General features: G+C 44.1%; 1 protein-coding gene across 2 annotated transcripts in view; it reads right to left on the bottom strand.

Annotated features, from left to right (window-relative positions):
* The window catches only part of TMPRSS9 (transmembrane serine protease 9), a 212,154-nt gene that overhangs the window by 35,802 nt on the left and 148,946 nt on the right, over positions 1-27,406 (bottom strand). For both annotated transcript variants that reach the window (XM_077476274.1, XM_077476273.1), the window contains exons 9-13: positions 27,099-27,270; positions 21,484-21,758; positions 18,819-18,955; positions 6,591-6,933; positions 497-668 (exon numbers count right to left, since the gene is read on the bottom strand). In XM_077476274.1, the coding sequence (XP_077332400.1) occupies positions 497-668; positions 6,591-6,933; positions 18,819-18,955; positions 21,484-21,758; positions 27,099-27,270 (1,099 nt within the window). The remainder of the gene's footprint in view (positions 1-496; positions 669-6,590; positions 6,934-18,818; positions 18,956-21,483; positions 21,759-27,098; positions 27,271-27,406) is intronic.

The raw sequence follows: 27,406 nt of genomic DNA, 5'->3' as shown, positions 1-27,406 counted from the left end.
CATCGTGAGCGCACCGCCAACGGTCGGGACCCCCATGAGTGCGGTTGCGGGTTGCGATCGTCTCACAGGGCGGCTGAACAAGGAGATGCCATTGTAAAATGCATCTCCCCGTTCTGCCTAGCAACAAGTGACACAGATCAGCAGCTGAAATGCCCCAATAGCAAGATGATTGCTGTGGGGGCACTCAACAGGAGGAAGGGGCCAGGAGCGCTGAAGATGGACCCGAGAAGAGGAGGATCTAGGCTGCTCTGTGCAAAACCATTACACAGAGCAGTTAAGTATAACATGTTTGTTATTTTTAAACAAAAAAATTTGACTTTAGTATAAAAGAAAGATCCGCCAATTACTTATATAATACATACAATGTATGTCGTTTTTTGTTACTGCAATGAGAATTACATTTTTTGACAGAAATACATTTTCATGTGATTAACAAACACTTTGTTACACCATTTAGATAACCTAATAGATACTTGAATGTAATCATGGTACATACTGGTTGAAACAATGAGCAGCAGAGACCAACCATCGATCTCCAATTATTGTTGCTCCGCAAAAGTGATGTGGGCCCTCCTTTAGACTGGCCTGCCATGGGACTTCCCCTCTAACAGCATCAAATCCACCCACAATCTTGTTGGGTTTTGTTAGGCCGGGACGACTTCCACATTCTACAATGAAAAAATACATCTGTAAGATAGATGAATATATATATATATATATATATATATATATATATATATATATATATACATACAGTATATCAGGGACATGCAGTCAGGGGAGGCAGGCCATAAACATAAAAAAAAAAAAAAAAAACGGTTGAGGGTCGTAGCCCAATGACCTGGGGTTAGCCCAATTTTTTGCATAATGTGAAAGATGATGTTACGCCGAGTAAATAGATACCTAACATGTCAAGCTTTAAAATTGCGCACACTTGTGGAATGGCGCTAAACTTCAGTACTTCATTTTTTTTACAAGTTTCATGTTTAGAGTTACAGAGGAGGTCTAGTGCTAGAGTTACTGCTCTCGCTCTAACGTTCGCGGCGATACCCCTGATGTGTGGGTTGAACGCCGTTTACATATGCTAAAACAAGTCCTTATGCTGGTTAAATTAGTAAACTATGAGAAGTAATAAAGGTGCTATATATAATCTATATAATCAGAAAATTGTTCAGGTTCTATTATTTTATTATATAGATTATATATGGCACTTTCATTAGTTTTCATAGTTTATTAATTTCACCAACATAAGGACTTGTTTTAATAAAATCAAGACTGTTGGTAGCTAATGAGAATCAAATACGAAACTTGTGAATATGTAACATGTGTGTATCTGGCTCTGATACTAGCCGTACCTCGTGCCTGATTTTATATATATATATATATATATATATATATATATATATATATATATATATATATATATATATTTCTTAATCGTACATCACGGGACACAGAGTGTCAGGGCTGGCTAGCCCTTCCTTCTCTGGGCTGGCTGCTCAGCTGTCGGCTAATTTCCAGCACTCATCTCTCTCCACAGTTACCAGCTGTTCCTTATCCAGCTCGTCTGACCTGCCTACTTAAAGCTGTCCAGCTCACTTCATATCTGCTTTTGCCTTGGTCACATCACAAGAAACCATCTCCTGCAGTTCTGTTCAAAGACTGGGTTGCTGACATCCCTTCTGGCTCCTTATCCTGCTTGCTGTTGCTGCACTTGGATCCCTGACTTCTGGCCTGGCTGATTACCCGATCTGGTTATTGAACTCTGAACTGGCTGACTACTCAATCCGGTTACTGGACTCTGGCTATGCTTTGACTACGCTTTCTCTATTTACCTTTTTATTTTTATTTAATAAACAAGTGTGATTTAATTGTACTTCTGTCTCAGTCTGATTCATGGTTTCTGACACAGACCCATAGTAATTATTATGTGGGTTATAGGCCACCTTCAGGTGATGGACACTGGCACACCCTAAGACAGGAAGTTCACTCCCTATATAACCCCTCCCACTACTGGGATTACCTCAGTTTTTTCGCCAGTGTCTTAGCTGTTGGTCCCGAGTAAAGATGTGCTATGCTGAACTCCACTGGAGCAATCCTTGCTGGGGCTAGCCATGCAGCCGGATCCATTCAAAGTGTCTTTTCAGGCCGAAATGAATGGTACCGGGCCTTGTCATGAAAGAAACAAGGTTTAGCCCATAACGCTTATCTTTTTAGAGAGCTGGACCCCGGGATCCAGTGCTTTTGGTTTTTTCAGCCATAAGTTTTTTCTGGCGGGGTGCTATTACGAGTCCAGGAGTGGGATCCCCCAATTAAAAGGGGGCCCCAGTTCCTGAAGATTTTTTTAAATGGAGCCCACTCTGAAAGGTGAAGATTGGGTCTGTTGGTTTTACCACAGAATTCCCTGCGGTGGGAAAGGTAAGTGGAGACTTCTAAAGAATTTTACATTTATCCCCATTGGAAGATTTTCCCTCTATTACTTTTCTAGGGACAACCCAAAATTTAGGAGTTTCTTTTACTTTCACTGATAATGGTAAATAGGACAAATAGAGAAGTTTATTAGGTGTGCTAATCCCTCTCTACTCTATCCAAAATGTTAGTTATACTTTAAAGCTCTTTATTCTTGTATGGCCGCATAGAAAAGCAACATTTTGGGACAACACATGTGACCACACATGCCTGAGAAAGAGTCCCTACACGGCCACCAAACATTGCTTTTCTATGAGACCACACAAAAATAAAGAGCTTTGCACTTTGAAACACACTTGTCGGTGTGCTGATGACATATTTCATCTATGTTCGTTGCAGTTACGTCATGGTCCGATTGGCTTGAATGGTGTAAGGTTGGCAAGCGGCACTGCCTACTAACCATGACATGATGTTTAAAACTTGCAACACCATGAAGAAACCCTGGCAATGTATAAAAACATGCCTGCTGGCCATGTTAACTTGCCAATAGGAGGTTGGGGGTGGTAAAAACGTGCACAGGCCATCTGTTTCTACCATTTATCTGCTGCAGGTGTGAACAAGGCCTAAGATAAGGGGAAGTCAACATACCATATCTAAATTTTTATTTGGTTATGACTAAAGCCAGAGGAAAAGATTGAAAACCAGGCAACTAGTATTATGAGAAGAAGGGATCAGCAGTGATAATCTACAAATTTCATCTATGTTCGTTGCAGTTACGTCATGGTCCGATTGGCTTGAATGGTGTAAGGTTGGCAAGCGGCACTGCCTACTAACCATGACATGATGTTTAAAACTTGCAACACCATGAAGAAACCCTGGCAATGTTTAAAAACATGCCTGCTAGCCTTGTTAACTTGCCAATAGGAGGTTGGGGGTGGTAAAAACGTGCACAGCCCGTCTGTTTCTACCATTTATCTGCTGCAGGTGTGAACAAGGCCTAAGATAAGGGGAAGTCAACATACCATATCTAAATTTTTATTTGGTTATGACTAAAGCCAGAGGAAAAGATTGAAAACCAGGCAACTAGTATTATGAGAAGAAGGGATCAGCAGTGATAATCTACAAATTTCTCTAGTTAAGTTTTTATTTAAATGAATAAAGATACTTGATCCTGGTTGACATACTCTATTGATGTAACTTAGAAGTGCACCTATATATAGACTGTAAAATGCTGCCATCCAGAAGACCCTCCCGTCTGTGACAGCAGGTGGGGGGGTTCTTCTCACATGCAAGTCCTGTCACTTTTGAAATCGGTGTGGATGTGCCGGGCTCCACCCGCCCAGCCATGTCATTCATTTACAGAAACCTGTGAATGAATGAACCATACCTCGGTATGGACACAGAGCTGGAGGAAGAGCTTGCAGGAGCCTGGCATTGCACATGCAATTCACTGATTACCAGGGCAATGTTTGCAGGCTCCTATGAAAAAAATAAATGAAAATGTTTTTTATTTAAAATATATGTGTATTTATTATTTTTTAAAGGTGGACTTAGCCTTTACACTATTCACATTTTCATAACAGGTAGTAAAGGAGCTTTGAAAGAAGCCACCCCTGACCTCTCAAATTCCTTCTACGGGGCAGTATTTTATTCTTACAAAGACTCTTAAGGCTGAAGTCACACCCAAACATGAGTGTTTACAGGCGGTTTTGGAGCACATACATATGTGAACAGGCACAATTTAAAATCATCTGATTATGATTGTTAGCATTTTGGAGCTTTGAGCTTCAAGCTACAAAACGCTCAGGTGAGAATTAGGGTTAGAAATGGGTTTCACTTTTGGTTACATTAGAAGGCTGGCAGCTTGCCATAAACAGCTCCCCATAAAATGAGATTTCAAAGGCTCTTTTGTGAAATCTGGAAATTAACCGCTTGCCAACCGCCTTATAGCAGTTTTACTGTTACAGGGCAGCAGCTGTGCTCCGAATCACGTGTAGATATACGCGATCTCTCACTTCCAGGTGTGGTGCGCGCATGTGAGCCCCAGGCAGCTTTTTTTCGTTGTAATTACACATAGCGGAAGCGGGCCGGTGGGTCCCGGGTACTTGATGTCTGCCGACACCCGCCAATCATGAGGCAGAAGCACGGAACTGCAATCTACCTATGTAAACTATGCAGATAACCATTCTTATGGGAAGGAAGGGATGGAGTTTGTGTTCCACCTCTTCCCCTAGTAAAAGCACCTCACACAGTTCACATAAACACTGGTTAGGCACACAGGTACCCTATTGACATTACTCATCTCATTTGTTAACAAATACTACTATACATACACTTGTAAAATTAAAAATAAATAAATAAAAACTAAAAATAGCAAATGCTATAATAGACTCACTATAGTAAGTATTAGATATAACCATAAAAACAACCTCGGCAGCGCTCCATCACTAAACACAACAAAATTGCATGCATGTGAATGTCCTACAACATACATTATATTACCAAAAATATTGGGACGCCTGCCTTCATATGCACATGAAATTGAATGACATCCCATTCTTTGTTCGTAGGGTTCAATACTGAGTTGGCCCACCCTTTGCAGCTATAACAGCTTCAAATCTTCTGGGAAGGCTGTCCACAAGGTTTAGGAGTGTCTATGGGAATGTTTGACCATTCTTCCAGTAGTGCATTTGTGAGGTCAGGCACTGATGCCGACAAGAAGGCTCCACTCTAATTAATCCCAAAGGTGTTCTATTGGGCTGAGGTCAGAACTCTGTGCAGACCAGTCAAGTTCCTCCACTCCAAACTCGCTCATCCATGTCTTTATGGACCTTGCTTTGTGTCCAAATCATTTGGTGGAGGGGGGATTATGGTGTGGAGTTGTTTTTCAGGGTTTGGGCTTGGCCCCTTAGTTCCAGTGAAGGGAACTCTTAAGGCGTCAGCATATCACAACATTTTGGACAATTTCATGCTCCCAACTTTGTGGAAACAGTTTGGGGATGGCCCCTTTATGTTCTAACATGACTGCATTAGTGCACAAAGTAAGGCCCATAAAGACATGGATAAGCGAGTTTGGGGTGGAAGAAATTGACTGACCTGCACAGAGTCCTGCCTTCAACCTGATAGAATGCCTTTGGGATGAATTAGAGTGGAGACCGTGAGCCAGGCTTTCTCCTCCAACATCAGTGCCTGACCTCGCAAATACGCTTCTGAAAGAATGGTCAAACATTCCCATAGACACATTCCTAATCCTTGTGGACAGCCTTCCTAGAAGAGTTGAAGCTGTTATAGCTGCAAAGGGTGGGCCAACGCAATATTGAACCCTATGGACGAAGACTGGGATGCCATTAAAGTCCACATGCGTGTAAAGGCAGGTGTCCCAATACTTTTGACAATATAGTGCATATCTAATAAGAAGATATTCCAGATGGCAAAAGCAGTGTTGCACCCACCCGATGGAGTTATACAACCCTCACACAATTTGCCACTAAACGTTATATAAATGTATAGTCCACCATGCGTAAAAAAGTGAGTCTCTATATATCTGTGTGTGTGACAACCGTGGAAAGCACCTCCAATGAAATCCGTGATGTCTGTCACCAAAATCACCACGAATGAGTCCCGCTCCACTTAAATTCAACACTCACCACAGGCAGGTAATTATGAGTCTTGAATCACTGATATCATGGCCACGGGCAGGTCCTCCATACTTCCGGGTGTTGTGACACATGCTATAATACTCACCAGAAATAAAGCACAGCACCATAGCGTAATGCCTTACGCAAAAGTTTATTGCAGACCTTCCCCCCCCCCCCCCTTTTAAAAACGCACTTACAAACATGCAAACAAACTGAGGAATAATGTGAAATCACAGTCAGATTACCCCCGGATGTCTCAAGCTTGCATCATGCTCTGTTCTGTGTCAACTCAGCGGCGGTGCTCGTTTTATGGTTATATCTAATACTATAAAAGGTATTCAATTATATGCAAACATAAATTCCTTATTTAAATTTTCCTTGCATGTGATTGGGTACTTTCAATTAATTATTTTTTAATTAGCTTCACAATTAAAAACTCACTTTGCAAAGTGAACATGTTCTGCACCTTCAGTAAATCATGCCCAAGTTTAGATACAATCTGAAGCACTTTTACATGGCAGACATTACTTTTTTTTTAATTACCTTGAGGTTTAGATGTGCTGAGAGGCTTCTGAGTTGGTTTTGCTGGCATGGTGCTACTACCTGGCTTAGATTTGGTGGTTGAATGCTTAGTCATGGGTCGAGCAGTGGTAGCTTTGGGGTTGGTTGTCCTTTTTATACTGCTGGTGGTTGTAACAAAGCTGGTATGCGTTTCCATTGGTGTAGGTGCCGAGATTACTCCCTGAATCCAATTTCGAACTTTGCTGACCCTCACATAGACTCCAGGTCTTCTGGCTTCAGCGCAACCCACTCCCCAGCTCACAATGCCTGCCAAAAAGAATTTGCCAGTTGGCTCCTCACAGACTAGAGGACCCCCTGAATCACCCTGCAAAAAGAAAATACTGTAATTAATTGGTACATCTTTAGTAATACAAGAAGAATGCTGGATTTCCATAGCCACTGGGGGATTCTGCATTGAGTAACAGTCTAGTGTAATCCTATTCCTCTTTGTATGCCCCCAGGTGATCTCGCTCTCCGAACCTCCTCTTCTCTACTGCCTAATGCTATCTACTGCTGGCACATACCAGTGACCTGCCTCCAGGTTCACAGGCCAGCTCCAGTGTGCTTGGTGCCACTGGCTAGCCTGTTCATTCAAATCACAGTGCCACTGTTGTGCACACCACATTGCCACATTTTCTCCATGCACAACCCCCCCCCCCCCCCCGTCCTGGCTACTCTGCACACATATACCAGTTGCTCTGGGTCTGCACAATGTTGTACTGGTGTACACACACATAATCTGCCTTCACCATCACAGCTCTCCCGCAAAATAATACCACTCCTCTGCATACCCCCAAACCCACTACCCTCTTCTCTTGGCTCCACTGCACACTGCTTCAGCTCCTCTGCCCACATTTGCTCCCTCGCACACTGCTACCAGCTCCTGCACATATGCATTGCCCCCACCCCGGGTTTATGCTCCCTTCCGATTCCTCTGCACCTCCTCAGTCCACCAGACATCATCCAACTGCTTCACTGACCTTTTCCACACTCCCTTCCAGACTTTTACTAGCTGCCTCACCTGCCTTTGACAAACCTACCTTCTTGCCTATCACCTTTTTATGATAGGCACCCACCTGTCTCACTTTACATACCTACCCTTCCCCCCAACAGACATTACTCCCCCAGCTGTTTTACCTCCCATCACTCCCAGTTCCAAATTATGCCCTTGACACTTCATCCCACCCCTGAAGTGGGCAGGGGCTTTAGAGGTAGAATTAGGAAGCTGCCAGAGAAAAGGTTCTTGACAGAGGCTGTCACAAGTTACTGCAGATGAAACAATGGAAGGACATACACAGCCAACACAAAAAAACATAATGCCACCCAACCTTCATGCACTAAATGATTCATGTCCCGAGGGCCCCATGCCAGTAGGGGGCCCCATCAGGGTTGCCAGCCTCAGTAAACCAGGGACAGTATGTAAAAAATTTGTTTTTTTTTTACATCTGTCTCTGAAATGTCCCTTACCGACATCCTTTTGGTCTAAAAATCCTGAGATTATAGCTGCCCCACCTCTCCAGTACCTTCTCAGCCAATAGAAACATGTCTGTGCACACTGTGTGATTGTATACTGTGTGTGTGTGTGTTTGTGTCTACTGTGTGGCCCCATAATCTCTGATTTCCTGGGGGCCCCATAATCTCCTATTGCCCGGGGGCCCCATGAGTTGTCAGTCCGCCCCTGTCCACACTTCTCTCCTGTACATACTGCTCAAGTCCTATGCTCCACACTTCTCTCCTGCACACAGCCTGCTGTCAGACTCTCTACACTCTGCTCATGTGTATGCTTTCCACTACCACATCCTTTCCAATTTTATTATGCACCCACTGACCCCCATCATACCCTCTACTGTCATATCCTATACAGATGGTTCACTGTCAAACAATCTGCATTTTTCTCTTGAACATGCTGCCTGCTTTCATACTGTCTGCACTCCTTTCCTGTACAAATGGTCCCATTCATATCCTCTGTACCCCTCTCCACCTCATATCACCCATGGCCATAACCTCTGCAATCCTCTCCTAAATATCCTTGCCACTGTCATACCCCCTGTCCTCCTTTCCTCCACATATGGGTTTCCGTCATACCCTCTGTGGTTTTCTCCTTCACATATTGCCTAATGTCATACCCTCTGAACCCCTTTCCTATACATACTGGCCAGTGTCATACCCTTTGATTATTTTTTGTAATATGCCCAAACTATACTTTTCTACTTCATATTAAATGGCAAAAGATATAAACTATTAGGAGGGCTTCATATTCATACATAAAAATTACATTTTAAAAAAATGCATACAGTTTTTTTTCTCTCAAGTGAAACATATATATTGTCTATTCTGTTACTTGTTGGGCAAGGACATATATGATCAGATTTGTCCTTCAACATTGCAAATGCTTTGCACCCAATCCCCATATAACATTTTATCTGTTTTCAATGCTGATTGACTTTGAAAATATCTGTAGGGCCATTATGTACACTCTGACCAGGTAGGATCCCTGCCTAATAGGCAAGCTGCGGACCAAGTGCGTCGGGCAGCAGACCTTATTTCAATATTACAATCTTACTTTGATGGGGGAGGGGTCAGACATGGGATGCTTCTACCCCACGATATATGTAAGGCATCTGACTCCCTCTCGTGGCCTTATCTTTTTAGGATGCTGGAAAGATGGAATTTTGGTCCTAAATGTATTGCCTCAATTCATTCCCTTTATAGCAACCCTATGGCACAGATATCGTTAAGAGGCCACAGGTCGGATCTTTTTACTATCTCCTCTGGCACTCGCCAGGGATGCCCTCTCTCCCCCTTAGTATTCATAATAGCAATGGAGACATTGCCCATAGTGATTCATCAGGACTCTGATATTTTGGGGATCAGGAGTTGAGACTGCAATCACAAATGTGCGCTTTTTCTGGACGATTTGTTATTATTTATAACTTCCCCCCATACCACCCTGCCAAAATTGTTCTCTCTACTGGACCGTTTTGGCAGGATTTCAGGCCTATTGGTCAACTGCTCCAAATCAGAGGCCGTGAGTGTTAACATACCGAACGAAATGCAAAGAGACATTCAGGCTCAATAATCTTTCTTGTGGAAGACGGCATCACTTTCTTATTTTGGGATTATATTTACCCTCCAGATCTCATCGCTCTATAAAGCAAACTACCCTGCGATGTTTCATAAATTGTTGGAGGACGTGCGGACGTGGTCCGATGCTACCCTATCCTGGATGGGCAGGATCACATTTGTGAAGATGATGGTACTGCCTAAAATACTATATTACTTTAGAACCTGAATCCGATAGAGGCATTAAGGCAGTTTCAAACAAAAATCTTGAATTTTATTTGGGGCGCTAAAGGCAGCAGGCTGGCTCTCACCACAATGTTTGTGCCCAAGGACCTGGATGGCCTGGGACTTCTGGATTTCCAGAAATACTACATTTCAGCCCAACTGATACAGCTATGTCAATTACACTACAATCATTATAGACCAGATTGGGTGTCTATAGAGGCCCAGGCCTGTTTCCCATTGCCAATAGACTTGGTACCCTGGATCCCTTCAAAACATAAAAAGGCTATCTTATGTCCCACGCTTTTTCATTTGCAGACAATGGCCCCTAGGCTACCCCCACTCCCCTGTGGCGCCCCTCTTTAACAATCCTCAATTTCCACCAGGTATGACGCCCGCCCTCTATCATTGGTGGATGGACAAGAGACTCTAGGGCACTATTCTGACCATAGAGGTATACGGCCCTCTTCATATTTTGTGCAGGATTTGCAGATGCCCCCCATTGAGAGTTTCTGCTTACAAAAAATATGACACTTCGTAGAGTCTTTACAAAAGAACGGTTTATATCTTACAGTACGAACACAGTTCGAAAGCAGATGCATACAGGAGACTTTTTAGAGGGATTGTAACTCCATGTTGTATAAATCCTCTGTTTCCCCCTTGTCCAAACCTCCTTATCAAATGGCTTGGGAGAGGGATCTGGGTACTGCCCTGGAGGTGGAGGACTGGCAATCCTGGACTGCACGCATTCATAAGGGAATAATGAATGTTGGCTTGATTGAAGCAGGATATAAGGTGATTGTGCGATGGCACCTTGTGCCAGAGTGCCTCTTCATAATGTATCCAGAATCGTCCCCCCACCCGCTTTTCAGGGTTAGGTTGGCTCTGCTCTTCATAAATGGTGGACTTGTCCTAAGCTCCGTCATTTCTGGATAAGGATTCATTCCTTAATTCATTCAGTCACTATGGTTAACATTACTAAAGACCCTCGCATAGCCCTACTTAATGAACCTGTGGAGAATATCCCAAGGTACACACGGACTTTAATTTATTATATGTTTTTGGCGGCCAATATATCAATCGCTACTGCATGGAAAAGTCCAGTGATCGACTTAGATTTAATGAAGCAAAACTGAACCTAGATCATGCTCCATGAAAAACTGGTCAGCGTCCTACGAGACAAACAACCCTTGTTTGAAAAGGTGCGGACCCCTTGGTTTTCATACCTGCAGGTGCCGAACACTTGGGATTAACAATGGACCAGTGCTGGGTTGGACTCCTGGACAGGTGTGGTCTCACTTCTTTGTTTTTTTTCTGACTCACTTCCTTCTCTTATTCTAACTTGCGTCTTCCATTCCTTTACTCAGGTGCAAGATGGGCCCCCTGGTCGAACCTGCTGTCTCGACTTTGGGGTTCCCGTTTAGGTTTTGTATGTAACGATGCCCCTCAAAAGATATGTTGCTGTTACACTTGATTTTTCTAAATATACAATAATTATATATATATATATATATATATATTGGGGTAAGATAAATAAGTCCAGTGTTGGATGACATAGTGGTCACTATGGTTGTAATAATTTTATTATTATGCCTATAGGTTGCCTAGGTGAGTGGGTGTTGTCCTGCTTGACCCCTCTGCCAAATGTACAAAGTTGGCCTGATGTAAGGCCCATGAGTTTTTTGACCTATTAGTGGCATATAAACGAATATGTTTCTCAATAATAGTTTTCTTATAAGTTGACCACTCTGTCACAGTCTCTAATAACCAATGGCGGATCTCCGTGAATTTATGTCTTAAGTCCTTACACTTAAAACATGCTATCGATGACTTCTTGTTTATTGTTTATGTTATCAGAGCCATTTTGCACTCTTTGGTATTAAATTACAACATTTAACTTTAATTCTGAAAAATTAAATAAACAGATTGAAACAGAAAGTATTTTTAGGAGGAGATCCCTATCGGAAATCAATGGCAAGTCATCAATAAAAAGTTATTTGTAAAATTACCCTATAACATTGAGCCATTATTTATTTGTAATATTTGTAATAAGTAGATAGACCTGCATATATTTAAGACATAAAGAATAATTATTCCTAAATATTAAATTAAATATATTAGCATGATTCATTTTCAGAAATAAATGTGCAAATCTTTACTTGCATGTTCGTTATTACAATTCAAAGAATGTATTATGTTCAAAATTGCCATTTTCCATTCCCAGTTATCTGAAAGGATATGATGACATGTCTCAGGCTTGGTTTTTTTGTTTCCAATTTTCATGGCCCATTGCACATAGGGATCAGCGCTCCAGAGCAGCCCCTGCTTGTCATACAGTACCATTCACACCTATTCCTGGAGCCACTGGCTGGCTATACAAACAGCTTTTTGTGCTTCTACAACAACTGTGATTCTCAAATATCCCTAGCTCTTTGTGTTCACTTTCATACCATTCTCAAACCTTTTGCATTGATTCACATACAATCATCTAAAAAGACATTTCAGACCCAAATAAATCCACATGGCAAATTTTAAATAATTTGTCTACACCACTTTTAAATGGGTAAATTATTTTAAATGCACCACGTGGCCAGACTTGGTGTGTGCAGGAGTTGAGTGTGGAAGGTATGATGGAATAAATAAGTGCATTAGGGAAGTGGGAGGGTATGACATCCAGCGCAGTTTGTAGCAGTACCCCCGTAAGGGCTGCTGAGAATTATGCTCTGTCTGTCACTCTGCTCAGCCCTGCATTCACTCTCAGCACTCCGAGACATAAAACAGCCAGTGAACTTTTTTTTTTTGTTTTATTGAGGGGTATAACTTGGATGGGGGTGGGGGATATAGGATTCCCAGCGTTAATAAACAGCATCATTTTTTTTTTTTTTACAACTATGTACACTCCCTGTACATACACCTTCAGCTTCCTCCTGCACAAACTTGCTTGAAGCTCATTACTCCTCACTCCTCCAGCACATCACTTGCTGCAGACTGTTACTTCTAGTTACCTCCAGCACATCACTTGGTTCCCCAGGGACAGCTAGCACTATTTGTTGGTTAGGTCTGACACTGACTCAGCCAAGCCTTAGCAAATGCCTTTTGCAGGCTGGGACCGCGGGCCCTACAGGTGTAGCAGAAACGTCATTATGCTAGCCACCCTAACTATGGCTACTGATTCCAGTAAGCCCTCTTCAGGCCCTGCCAGCCCTCTTGGCTGTTGCTGCCTCTTTCCACTGTCCCTTCCACCACAGTCCACACTTCTGGTTCTGCACCCATCTCAGACTGCAAGCTCCCAGTCCTCTCGGGCATGCCTCCCCAGTCCTCCTGACTGTGCCTCACCAGCCCTCCTGGCTGCGACCAGTTGTCCTCCCCGGAGTATCTTAGTAGTGCTCTCTTCTGCTGTCCTCTCCTTGCTCTATCTTGTGCCTTCAGTCCAGGACCTCTTCATACGTTCTTGAAGGTGGTTCCAACTGCTTTTAAGCCCAGGCCCAAGGTTACCCCCCCCCCTAGACTGGGGAGCTCCCTCAAAAGGCCCCGAAAGCCTCCTCACTCTATCACTCCAGCTCTTCCACCCAACAACTCCTCCCCAGCTTGGCTGACCTTATGTATTTAAGGAGGCCTGCCCCCTGCCATTCCAGGTTTGAGGTTGGTCAGGGCTCCCCAAAACACCCCAGGCAGCTCCACCTCTCCTCACCCCTCCTCCTTTCTTCCAAGATCTTTCTAGCAAACTCTGGAGAGAAGAGGGAGGTCTCAGTGATGCTGCCTGTGAGTCACCAGCTGCTAATCTGAGCCACTCCCAGCCCAGATCAGAACAAAACAAACAGGCCTGACTGCCAGCCAGGCCGGCCTAAATTTACCTGTCCTAACAAAAATCCTACCTCTAGCACCTACCTACCTAAAGGGTGCTACGCTAACCCCCCCCCCCCCCCCCACCAAAATCCAGCCAGGCTCTTGACTGGGAAAATTAAAAAAATAGCTCCTGGGCCCAGGAGCAAGGGCATCCCATAAATTGAATAGGAGGGATAAAAGGGAATAAACTTGGATGGGAAACAGATAACAGATATACAAATAAATACATATCAAAAATAGAAGATTATTTTGTTGAGTATCTACAGCATATACATCGCATTCCTAACTACAAATCCATACTACTAGGCAATCATTAAAATACAATAGACCAGAACATCTCCCCCTCAAAGTAAATCCTCCATCCGCAGCATCCATGACTCCATCTGGAGATAGATAGACATTTGTCCCATCTGAAGCAGTCCTGTGAAAACAACAAGCATCCTATTCTACTAGCTCCCTGTATACTTTACAAACTTTCTGTCAGAAGGGGGGTTATGACCCTACTGACAGAAAGAACAGAAACAATAAAAAGCACATGAGTCACTTCAAATACGCTTTCACCTATAGTTCTGTTAGGAGGGAGTTATGGCCTGCTGACATAACATTAAAGGAGAAAACACAGGATAAAGAAGCAACAGTCCTCTTTGGATTTCCTGATGGGAAGGGCCACTCCCCGAACAAACTGGCTCTTTAAAGAGTTATTTCAAGGAACAGACCTCATCCATAGTGTCCTTGCAACAGCAAATAGGATTCATCCATTGGGCACAACAGGGTGGCAGACCGGTGTGATCCTACAAATTCAGGGAAAAGAAGCACATTCACACTGAAACTCTCCAGCAGTCCATGTGGCCACTTTTATGATGGCTGTACCTCCAACATTCCTTTCAAGCATAAAAGTGTGGGTTAGGCAATCTCTTCCTGCTGCCCCCTCCTCCCTGATGGAGACAGAGTGACTCTTTGTAGGCCGTCCCACCTTGGCAACCATCACTCTGTCCCTGTAGATGGAGCTCCCCAGCCGCAATTACTTATAAATGTCCTCAAAACGGGCCCAGCTCTCCTCACATTCTGGCACGCGCAATGGCTTAGGTACGTGTAGAAACTCCCAGACCAGGTCATCCTCCCACTCTCCCTGTGAGTTCTTGATGATGTCCATGGTTGCGGGAGGCACATAAGGATATTCCAGACCCCACTTGGGAGCTGAACTTTCCCCTGGTACCGCAAAAATCTGGACAGCGCTCTTGGTTTTCCTTTCCCGGGCAGGACACTGGCATCAGGGGACCTCAGCACCCACTACCAGTATTCAGCTGCTCTGGTCTGGGTGGTGGATGGTCTGTTTATAAAGATTTTTCTGTAACTAATGGGGGTTCCTGCAGCATCTTCAGGCCTCCTAGCAGAATCTGGCTCTTCTCCTCCCTCAGATGGGACCTCCAGGACCTGGGAACCTCCTGTCTCCCATTCCTCCTCTGAGCTGCTATCAGGAAATGACCACTCTGCTAATCTCTCCAGGAACCCGGACTCCACTAACAGTCTGGGAGCACCCCAATCTATGGCCCTGCCCTCGCACTCCCTGTCCAGCTCACCTGAGGGTGCATCCCCCTCCAGCACTGGCTCCTTCTAGACTGGGATAGCAGGGGACATAGGAGTGGCCAGCATTTCAGGAACAGTTTCTAGTTCCTGCTGGGCAGTACTCACAGTTACCAGGTCTCTGACCAGGCTGCAGGCCAGGACAGACTCCTCTTCCCTCAAGTCGCTGATGTTCACAGGGGAGTCACCAGGCTCAGACTCTACCTATTCTTTCAGCGATGATTCCAGGCCCGCTTCGGCCTTCCAGGATTACCGAGGCTGCACGCAACACAGTCCTGAGTGCAGGTCCACACTATAGTACTGTGGCTCCTGCTGGCTGGATGCAAGCCGGGTTCGCCACAATGATCACACTGTACCCAGGCACTTACCACTGCGGTCGGTAATTGCCAGTCTGGACACAGCAAGCGCAGTTGCTTCATCCCCTCAGTGACCCCAAGGGCGAATCCCCGTGATGCTCCAACAGAACACCGGTGTCGACCAGTATCCTCTCTGCACATCAGGCAACGAGGTCAATGCTGACAGTATGCGTTAACCCTCCACCATCTTGCTCCTCTGCCTCGTGATGTCTGCTGGTAGCAGGGAACACTGGGTCTCCTCTAGGGCATGGCACTGTCCCCTCGCTTCCAGACAAAGGTGTCTGTAAAACTGATAGGCAGGCCCCTCCCTGTTGTAACCCCTTGTTGGATGAACTGAAGGTCGCAGGCATGTTGCAACTAGCAGGACTTGTCCAGGTATGTTGCTCAGCACCAACTGTGCCCAAACAACTGAAAGTAGATGGCCGCTGACTTCTCCAGCGGTTGCCGGTAGCAACAACAAAGTTAGTAGCCGTGTCTCACTGAAGGTAAAATTCTTAGCACAGTCCCACCCGCAGGCACCCACAAGCTTACCCGACCACCCCGGGCAACAGTAGACAGTTCCAGGCACACTTTACTGTTACAAGAAGGAATTTGAAGCAAAAGTTCAGAATGTCCAGCATTAGCAGAAAGCTGGACATATTTGTAATCCACAGGCATGATCACCCATTGTGGTTGCCAAGGGTGACAGCACATAATAGAACAGTTCCTGAGTTGCAGGATAGGCACAAGCATCCGCCCCAGCCACGGTTGGGGCAACTGGGTGAGCAGGCAGCAACAATTGACAGAAAAAATAGAAATAATTACAGTGCTAAGTAAGCAATACAAATAAGAAAAAAGGCAGCAGCAGCTCAATATGTGATACATATATGAACAAATAAAGATAGAAATGGAGCTGTGCTAAAATAAAAATATTAACCACAAATTGATAAAACACACAAAAATGCAAATAATGTGTGCATATGTTGAAATTACTCCCCAATCAAATTAGTCCATGATCATAATCACACATGTGAAATCTTGATACGACTTGTGACAACACCACAAACTCATGCTCCTCCACCACATAGATTGCATGCTTACCAGAGGCAAGCTAAAAAAAGGCTTGCGGCTGTTAACCCTGCCAGGGCCTTGTTCCAAAGAAATGGAAATGACAGCTCTCAAGTGCTTGATGTAATGAAGCAGGAACACACAACAAACAACCAAGGGGACTCGTTCATTCAGTGGTCTCTGTGGCCCTGAAGCAGGAACACACAACAAACAACCAAGGGGACCCGTTCATTCAGTGGTCTCGGTAGCCCTGAGGCGTAACTAGAAACCTCAGGGCCCCGGTGCAGCCTGTGTCACCAGTGCAACCTGTGTCCCCAGTGCAGCCTGTGTCCCCAGTGAAACCTGTGTCCCCAGTGCAGTCTGTGTCCCCAGTGAAACCTGTGTCCCCAGTGCAGTCTGTGTCACCAGTGCAACCTGTGTCCCCAGCGCAGTCTGTGCCACTAGTGCAACCTGTGTCCCCAGTGCAGTTTGTGTCACCAGTGCAACCTGTGTCCCCAGTGCAGCCTGTGTCCCCAGTGCAGCCTGTGTCCCCAGTGCAGCCAGTATCCCTAATGCAACCTGTGTAACTATAAAAAACACAAAAATCAGCACAAGGGACATGACTTACTAAAAATGTGCTGTGTCCCTTGTGCCATAGGACAACTTGCATTACAATCTTGGCGGCTGAAGTTAGGCCATTTTCAATTGATATTTCGTATTAGTCCCACTCAGTCCTTTTTTCCACTAGGCTCGGAAGGAGTGGGATGAAGTCACTTTCTTGATCCATGAGCAGCTGCGGGGAATACCCCCTGCTTGGCACTAGATTAATACATTACTATTGGGTGTTACCCCTGTGACCCCTTTCCACTGCTCCAGTCCTATATGGATGCTGTACTTGGGTACAGGTGTACTCCTTCTTAGGGGGAGTGCATGATGATGAGTGGATGTAAGCAGCTGCTACCGTTGCCCTTGACAACATTGTCATTTTAATTGTTCAGAGGTGGAGGTGTTTTTTATGCAATTTTTAACTATAACTGATAAATTATAAGTGATTAATAAAGCTGTGTTTGTTAATATACAAACAGAAAGGTGCAGCGCTCTAAGCAGGGGAATACCAACAGGCAGGTGGGTGCTCAGGCCTCCTAACAACACCCAAATAGGTAGGCTAAATAGAAAAATAGCGGGCAACTCCAATCCATAAGAATAATTTATATTTTTTTGTGTTTGTTCATACTGCTTGACCCTTAGAGTAACCACCTGTCGGGTCCCTTTACTATTAGAGAGGTCTCTGTGCTTTTATACTTTTTTTTATTTTAATACTGTTCGATGCAGTTCTATATGTGTCTTAGCTCCTTCCTCTCCTAAGCAGTGGCTATATGTTAAGTTCAATGCTCTCCTGCAGGTCACAATTACCCAGTAGGTTGTGTGTGGATAGCAGACTTTGGAGAACATCCACCTGATCCAGCAGTGTATGGTTAGATCAGAGATTGAAGGCATATCTGTAGGTATCTCCAGCAATATATCCAGGGGTTTTCTGTCTGAACCGGTTGAAAAATTGCACGTGGACAGTCAAAGAAACATTTTGACATTGTGATTTCTAAATGGAAAGATGCCCATGAAAGGGATGAAAAAATGTTGCTTTTTTTATTTTTTATTTCAAAGCTGAACTTTAGCCATGCATAGTTGTACAGACTTCACTAGTGTACTGAAATTGCTTACCCTGGTATTACTGCACACTGAGCTTGTCACATTTCCTGGCTGGAAGACGTTCCAACAGTATTTAGCCCCTTCTTTCCCAGCCGATCTATCCTTGGCCCATCTCTTTGATTAGTAATGTCAATCATGGAGGCTCAGCATCACATTTGTGCGTTATTTAGGGCGTTGGGCAGTTTTTGTTTTTTTGTTTGGAAACTATGTGCAGCACATAGCTGGTCCTTCTCACCAGTCATGATCTGCAACATCACTGGGTCTTACATAATGTGTGTAATGAAAACAGTTTTTTTTTTTTTTTTCATTAGAATGTTGATAAAAAGGGAAGGGATGAATCAACGAAGGCAAAGCAACATAAGCAGAACCAACTTTAACTTTAAATTCCAAATAATGCATAATTTACCTGACATGAGTCAATCTTGCCTTCAAGGTAACCTGCACACACCATTCTGTCTGTTACCACATTGCTGTATAAACTGTTGCAGAGAGATTGATCCATAAGGGCCACTGTAGCTTTCTGTAGAACTTCAGGTTTTATTACTGAAAGAAAAGAAGATGAATCTTAAGGCCTAATTGAACTGTTAGTTTAAATCAGCTAAGTGCAGCCCATGTCCAAAAAAAGCCTGTCAACTCCAACGACGCTTAATGTGGTGGAAAAAGTAGAGGTCTGATACCCCCCCACCCGCTGAGTCAGAGCTAGAGCTCTCTAATAAAGGGGAACCACGAGCTTTCCTGGTTGCAGAGCTATATATTTGATAGGGAGTGTGACCGCTACATAGAGACAACTGCTTCCACACAGAGTGCAAGGGTCCTTCTCTGCAGCATGCTGGCAGGAGACAGGAATTTAGTACTCAGGAAGATGTTGTGGTTTTAGAAAGAAAAGTAACTGTAATACATTTGTAGCACTAACCCCCGAAGGAGCTGCTGGTTATTTTTGGGCTTACCGTTACCTTCTGTTCTCCTTGTTGCAGGTCTAGGGGATGTCCCGTGGTAAATAGCCCAGTAACTTGAGACTGACAACAGATCCACTTGAATGGATTTTATTTGCAAAACTCAGTCAATTGAACAGTCTTTCAACTTGGGATCAAAGGGTTGGAAAGGAGGTTCAGGTACTCTTAGTGTCAAAGTCAAAAAAAACGTTGAAGAACTTGCTTACTTTGACTACATCCAGAGAATAGCAATTCGCAGCTGGATGGTCACCCAGGATGGACAGTCCCTCTCTCACAAGGCCTAGCAGCCAACAAGGTGCTTACTCAGGAACAAGTCTCTGCCACAGACGTTGTTGTAGAACGTACAAAATAATGTCTCTGCCACAGACGTTGTAGAATATGTAGGGAAACTAAACTTGAAACACTTGTAGGATACCTGGATCTTTCAGCCTGCTTGGCGATATCCACAAGACTGGATTCTCTCGGTTACTTCAGCCCTTCCAGGCTCTTGTTAAGAAAACCAACCCGTACGTGGTGTTCTTCTAAAGAGTCCTCCCCTGGAATGCTTGAAGTTCAATGGGTCTCTCCCGAACCGGAGACAGCACCCATCCACCTTGGAATCCTTCCTTATTTCCCTTGCCTTGGGCTAGCCAGCCCCGAGGCATTAAAGTCAGGTGGATCCGCACCCCAGGCCATAGCCTTCCAGGGGGCTGGTCAGGAGGACCAGGACCATGTAATCAGCACAGCATACTGGACCGGAACCCCGAACCACGTGACGTCCGCATCTTAAATACCCTCTCCCAGAGGGCACAGAGAGAGGGCCACTCCCACTGACCTGACTCCGTGAGAGAGTAAATTAAACGCCCAACCAGACCATAGTTCCACACCTGCCACCAGAGACAGTGCCCCCTGTAGCCAGGCTGAACATCTCACAGCCCAGTCAGACTGACACAGAAGTCAAATTTATAGACCCAAACCAAACTGTAGTTTGGGTAAAGTTAAATTTTGAAAAACACATAGCGCGTGCTCTTCAGGAGCTCGCCGCTACAAATATATTTTAAAATATATTTTTTAGAAACTTATTTTTTTTCTTATTGTTGCCCCTAAAATCCCCAAAAATAGAGGAATTTGTATTTACCAGAAGGGATGATGGCAACTACATGCCAATGGATATGAGTTATAATTCTTTCTAATGTGTTTTTAGTTTAGGAAATTACGCTCATTCAACAACCAAATATAAAAGCAAATGACATTTTTAAGTATTTTGGAATGATAATTCAACGAATGTATGGATGAGAATTTTCATTCATGCCACCTCACACTCCCCTCCCCATCCTTGCATGATAATTTTATGCCTCCCTGCTGACAAACACCCCTTTCCAGCCCCCTACTGATAAGAGACAGACTTCCTTCCCAAAGTGACTCACATTCCCCCCCACAGACACACACTCCTTTCCTGCCTCTGCACACTCAATGACACACACACTTTGACCCCCTGGCCAACTCACCACTCCTACACTTGACGTCAACTACCCCATCATCACCTGTTCCCCCTGTACATGTCAATCCCCTACCACCTCACTGTCCGCTGCTGACAGACATTTATCTGTGGCCTCTTCTATCCCCATTGACAGACATCCATCCCCATTTGCCTCATGCACCTTGCTAACTGACATCCCTCCCCAGCCAGCTCATGCACCACGCTGCCAGACAACCCTCCCAAGCCACCTCTGCACCAAGCTAACAGAAATTCCTCCCAAGCCACTTCACACACTCTGTTAACTGTCCCACCCCCCCCCCCCCTGCACATACTGCTTACCATCATACCCGCCACAATTCTGTTCTGCACATACTGCTTGCCATCATACCCTCCACACTTCTGTCCTGCACATACTGCTTGCCATCCTACCCTCCACACTTATGCCCTGCACATACTACTTACCATTATACCCTCCACACTTCTGTCATGCACATACTGGTTATTGACCTTAGAACTATTTGATTGTTCTAGAGTCAATAACCAATATGTGTAGGACCACGATGACCTGGTTATTGACCTTAGAACTATCTTAACTGAGGAAAAACTGTGACAGGAATATGGCTAGCTGTACCAATGTCTGTTAAAAAAACATAGCTTACAGTTGTCTTCTTTGAGGTATCCCCAGCCAGTGATGACACACTTCTTGCCCATAGGGAAAACGTGAGTGGCAGCAGGGAGACAGATTGGTTGAGTGTATTTGTTGAATCGTAGTTCAGAATCCAGTTCTAGAACAGCCACATCATAGTCTGCCGTATCTGGGTCATAAGATGGGTGCTTAAAAATATTTTTAATGTAGGCCTTCACTGTGCTGCCATCCAAGCCGTTTAAAGATGTAGATCCTATGTGAGCCACCCAAACAGCTGGGTCCTGAAAACTGCAAAGTACTTGTAAATAGAGGATATGACAAAATGTAAAAGAGAAGGAATGTGATACCATGATGGTGGTACAATAGCAATTTTTATAAAACCACAATTTAAAAACACTTAAAAGGTATTACATATACAAGCTCTGCTTCCTTCTTTGCGGTACTACACAATAGTTCTGCTTCCACACATTTTATCGTTTTGCATGTCTATGGGTCTGCTCGCCACAGTTGTAAAAGCAAAAATGAATATGTTTTGAACCCCCCCCCCCCGGGCTGGTTCTATTATGTGCAAGAATGCAAAGCATATGTGCACAATATGGCACACAGGGTTCTCTACATGAGATGCAACATCCGCGCTCCCCTCCTCGCTCTGTTGCTACTTCTCCCACTTTTCTTCTGGGTCTGGAGTCTCCAGGGATGGCTTACAATCCATGCATGCACATGGGAAGTGCTTCATCCTGGCATCTAGTGCATGTCAGGATTAAACACTGAGCTGGATGTGTGACTCATTGTACAACTAGAAGTATATTTATTAATAGGCTGGGTGGAAAATTGAATGGCAGATGAGACATAAAGATCCTCGTCTGCCATAAAACCTACCATCTAGCAATTTTTCTAAGTAGTTTATTTATTTATTTATTTGGGGTAAATATTTTACATTCACATCAGTCCCTGAACCCCAAGGAACTAACAATCTAAAATCCCTAACTCAGATTCATACATACACATATTAGGCCCAATTAGCCAACCCACATGCCTTACAATACAATACCAAAAATAAGCAGATAAAGATGTAAAGGTCCCATCAAAATGATTTTATGGTCATGGTTGGAATGTGCTAACTTTTATACTTATAATTTTAAACTAGAAAAAATACCTTAAACCCCAAAACTATTTTACATTTTCTGAAAGCAGAGGCCCTGTAGAATAAAATTTTGGCAACTGAGTTTTTATGTAGCATATATGTGCATCATCTACTTTCATTTTTTAATACTTTTTTCATGTAACTTTATTGTTATTACAAGGGGGTTAACAAACCACCTATGTGATAGGATGGGCAGATGACAGTTTCTCTTTAGGGAGACATCAGGGGTGCATACTTTGCAGGGGAGATTGGGGAAGGAAAGGAAAGCTGCTGTAAAAGTGCAGTAAATAGGCAGCTTTACAACTGCCCAGAACATTTTCGATGAAAAGCCTGTAGGTGGCTGAAAATAGAAGTACCAAGCTGCAGCTGTTAGCTTGTTTTAACCTCTGGATGACCAGGCCAATTATATAGTCTATGAACATCAAGTGAATAAAAAAGGTACAAAATACCAAAGGCATTTGCTGTGGATTCAGCAGGTAAAGGGGGCCCCTGGGTTCAGCAACTAGATCAGGGGTAGGCAACCTTTTGAGCAAAGTGTGCCGAAAAATGTTTTCAAAGTTGAGCGTGCCGATTTTTAAACAAAAAAATGTCAACTTCACACTCTCAATCACGATAAAAGCATTATAAAGTAAATTCTGTAAACTACTTTAGTAGTGAGAAATTAACATCCTGCACTCTCACACATCAGATCAGCCCAAATTCCTGCACCTTCACACCTCAGATCACTGTTCTCCAAGCAAATCTGTTTCACCACTATACCCCCTGATCATCTGCCCCACCACTGCAACCCCCTGCACATCTGCCCCACCACTGTAACCCCTTGCACATCTGCCCCACCACTATACATCTGCCCCACCACTGTACTACCCTGCACATGTGCCCCACAACTGTACTACCCTGTTCATCTGCCCCACCACTGTACTACCCTGCACATCTGCCCCACCACTGTAACCCCCTGCTCATCTGCCCCACCATTGTAACCCCCTGTACATCTGCCCCACCACTGTACCACTCTGCTCATCTGCCACACCAATGTACCCCCTTTCTCATCTGCCCCACCAATGTACCCACTTTCTCATATGCCCCACTACTGTAACCCCCTGCACATCTACCCCACCACTGTACTACCCTACACATCTGCCCCACCTCTGTACCCCCCTGCTCATCTGTCCCACCACTGTACCTCCTGCACATCTGTTCCCCCTGCTCTTCTGCCCCACCACTGTAACACCCTGCTCATGTGTCCCACTGATGTACTTCCCTTCTCCTCTGCACCTCTCTGCACATCTGCTCCACCTCTGTACCCCCTGCTCCGATGCCCTACCGCTGTAACCCCTGGCTTGTCTGTCCCACCAATGTACCTCCTTTCTCCTCTGCCCAACACTGACCCCCCCCGCTCATCTTTCCCACCACTGTAACCCCCTGCTTTTCTGTCCCACCACTGAACCCCCTTCTCATTCACCCCACCACTGTACCTCCTGCACATATGCCCCACCACTGTATCCCCTTGCTCTTCTGTCCCACCACTGTAACCCCCCCTGCTCATCTGCTCCATCAATGTACCCCTTTTCTCATCTGCCCCACCACTGTACCTCCCTGCACATCTCTATCATCACCGTATCCCCATGCTCTTCCGTTTCACTACTGAATCACCTTCTCATCTGTACTAACACTGAACCCATCTGCCCCACCACTGTAACCAGCTTTTTCATCTGCCCCTCCAATGTTCCTCCTGCACATCTGTCTCACCTATGTACCCCCCTGCTATCCTGCCCAACCACTGTTCCCCCTGCTCTCCTGCCCCACCACTTTATCCCCTGCTCTAATGCCCCAACACTGTTCCCCCTGCTCTCCTGCCCCACCACTGTAACCCCCTGCTCATCTGCCCCACCAATACACCTCCTTTCACATCTGCTCCACTGCTATACCCCCATGCTTTTCTGACCCAACACTGAGCCCTCTGTTCATCTGGCCCAACAATGAACCCCCATGCTCATCTGGCTCATCACTGTACCCCTCTGCTCTTCTGTCCCACTGCTGAACCTCCTTCTCATCTCTTCCACCCCTGTACCTGCAAATCTGCCCCACCACTGTACCCTCCTGCTCTTCTGTCCCACCTCTGAACCCTCCTGCTCATTTTTCCCACCCCTGTACCTTCCTGCTCATCTGCTCCACCGCTGTACCAAATGGGGCCCTAGACAGCAACAAAAAGGCTTAAAGTGGTTGTAAACCACATATAATCAGTGAAGTGACTAGCCTCAGGTCATACACAGAGATTAAATAAATCGTCCTGTGAGCTGTCAGAGAAAAGGGGGCAGAGATCTGAAATCACATACTGCAGAGCTCAGTGAGGAGAACACTGAGAGCTGATTGCAATGACAGGACACCCCCCTACACACAGGGCACAGTAACAAAGCTGAGGCTGTCAATAAGCTGGAGATCCCTCCCCTGACACCATTTTTTTTTCTTGGTGTCATGAAAACTTGTCAGAAGTGATTCATTTTGATAGCAGATGAACAAAGCAGTAGAGAGAAATTACATTTAGAGCTCTTGATTGGGACAAGTGCACACTATAGATGAATATGCTTTGTTCGTATTTCATGTCTGAGATTTACAACTACTTTAGGTAAAGTGAGCAGGGCAAGAACCTATTTTAAAATATAGACCAAGTAGTAACCCTATATTTACAGCATATGCAGTTTTCAGCCTAATGATAGTAAATAGTACCATATGTCAAATATACTGTAAATACACTGTATACTTTTAATACATGCAATTGCTCATGAAATACCCCATTATCTGGAAGATATTTAAAGCAGAAAATGTTAAAACGCACACAAAATGCATTAAGCCCAACACCAGCCCAAGGGACTTATATAATTTTAATTTGCTTTCTGTGACCCAGAGGAAGACTTTTTAACATTGTAAAACCAAGCAGGGCTGGACCAACAAACATGCAGACGAGACAGTCACCTAGGGCACAGCTTGATCCATAAGGGGAATAGTATACAGGTGTAAGAACTAAGTGGCTAAACACATGTTGGAGAGGCTTAGTACTTAAACAGCCCATACATTGATCTAGTTTTTTTTTTTTTTTCATTCCGCCTGCAGGTGGAATGAAAAAAAAAAATATCAAATTCCCCTAGCCACTCATTTGATGTGGATGGGGGAATTGCACCCATTGAGCTATTGTATTCTGACTTTGAAGTAGGCTGGTAGACAGGGCAGGCAGACTACGGCATTGAAATTGAAATGATCAGAGACCATGTAAATGGAAGGCGCTGAACAATGAAAAGACAGAGGTTCTAACCCTTCCAAAGCTAGGCCATAGATGGTGCAAATTTCTTTCCTGCAACCACGGGTTACAGGAAAGAAATTAGCATGATTCCCCCATCAACACAGACAGGGGAAATCCCTCCTGCTCAGCAATTGTCTGCTCCCGGCGGGGGGAAAATACAGTGATTATTGCTAGTGGCTATAGCAGCTACTATAATCGGAAGATCCGGCAGGCTAGTTGTACCCAAGTTGATTGATTGGTACATTCAGCCTGCCCATTTATGGTTCAAATCTCTGGCTGAAATTCGGCCTAAAACAAGGTGTATTGTTGCTGTTGCTTTCCTTTGGAAAGCCCTTTACTTGTTGCTTCTAGTTACGCCGATCTCTGGGACAGGAATTGACAGGTTATCTCCCCAACAGGGAACACAGACAAAACATTTTACGTATTTCCCACCACTTCTTGTCCCAGGTGGCACCAGTCACCAGGACAGGAAATAGGGTTGGGTGCTCTCCAGTCAGGACACAGATCATAATAGAACATTGACAGACATTCCAATTCTTCCAATTTCTATCCAAAGCTGAATGTAAAATGTTTTTGCTGAACTTGGGCTTTAAACAAAAAACAAACAAAATTCACATAAGTATGCATTTTTAAGTGATGAGTAATATCACTGGGGGTTTGTAGGAAGGTAATATACGCCAATAAACACAGTATATTATTTTTCAAAATGTATAACACTCACTTTTTCACCATGAAAATCAAGTGCAAATAGCGTGTGCGTGTTATACGCCAATACAAAAATTTACAACTTCCCTGAAACTTCCCTCTTAAAATGAATATGCGTGTTATACACCGATAAATATGGTATGCAAATTAAAATAGATGTAGTGATTTTTAATTAATACATAACTGAACTAAAAGCATTATTTTTGTTTATTTTTTTCATCTCCAATAAGATGCTAGTTTAAAAAAAAATGCAAACATTGTCATACAGTTCGGATAAAGCTATAAAACCATTACCCAATGCCACTTAAGAGAGCATAAGTTCAAATAAAATATACTATTTTGGCTAATTTTGGGGGTCATGATATATAATTCTTCAGCAATACGACCACCTTTTATGTACTCCGATATCATACTTTATTCTTTAGCAGGCTTAAGGAGACCCTTTCAATTATGTAAGATTTGAAAACTGAGCTGTACTTACTCATTGAAGCAGTGAGCAGCAGATACCAGCCACTTGCCACTTATAATGGTTGCTCCACAGAAGTGCTCATTGTTCTCCCTTAAACTGACCTGCCATGGGAATTCTCCCTTTGCAGCGTCTGACCCTCCTACTATTCTGTTTGATTTCTGGATTGCAGGGCGTGAACCACAATCTTAACATAAAAAAAAGAAAATAAAAAAAAAAGGAAAAAAGAAAAAAGAATTTAAAAACAAAATTATCATATGCCATAAACGATATCAGCTGCATTCAGTAGAACTTCACAAACTGGAACTGGAGATTTGTAAGAA

This window comes from Lithobates pipiens, unplaced genomic scaffold (assembly GCF_037356315.1).
Source record: "Lithobates pipiens isolate NorthernLeopardFrog02 unplaced genomic scaffold, aLitPip1_a1.2 Scaffold_13, whole genome shotgun sequence".
Taxonomy (NCBI): Eukaryota; Metazoa; Chordata; class Amphibia; order Anura; family Ranidae; genus Lithobates; species Lithobates pipiens.
This window is presented reverse-complemented; position numbering and strand designations above follow the sequence as displayed.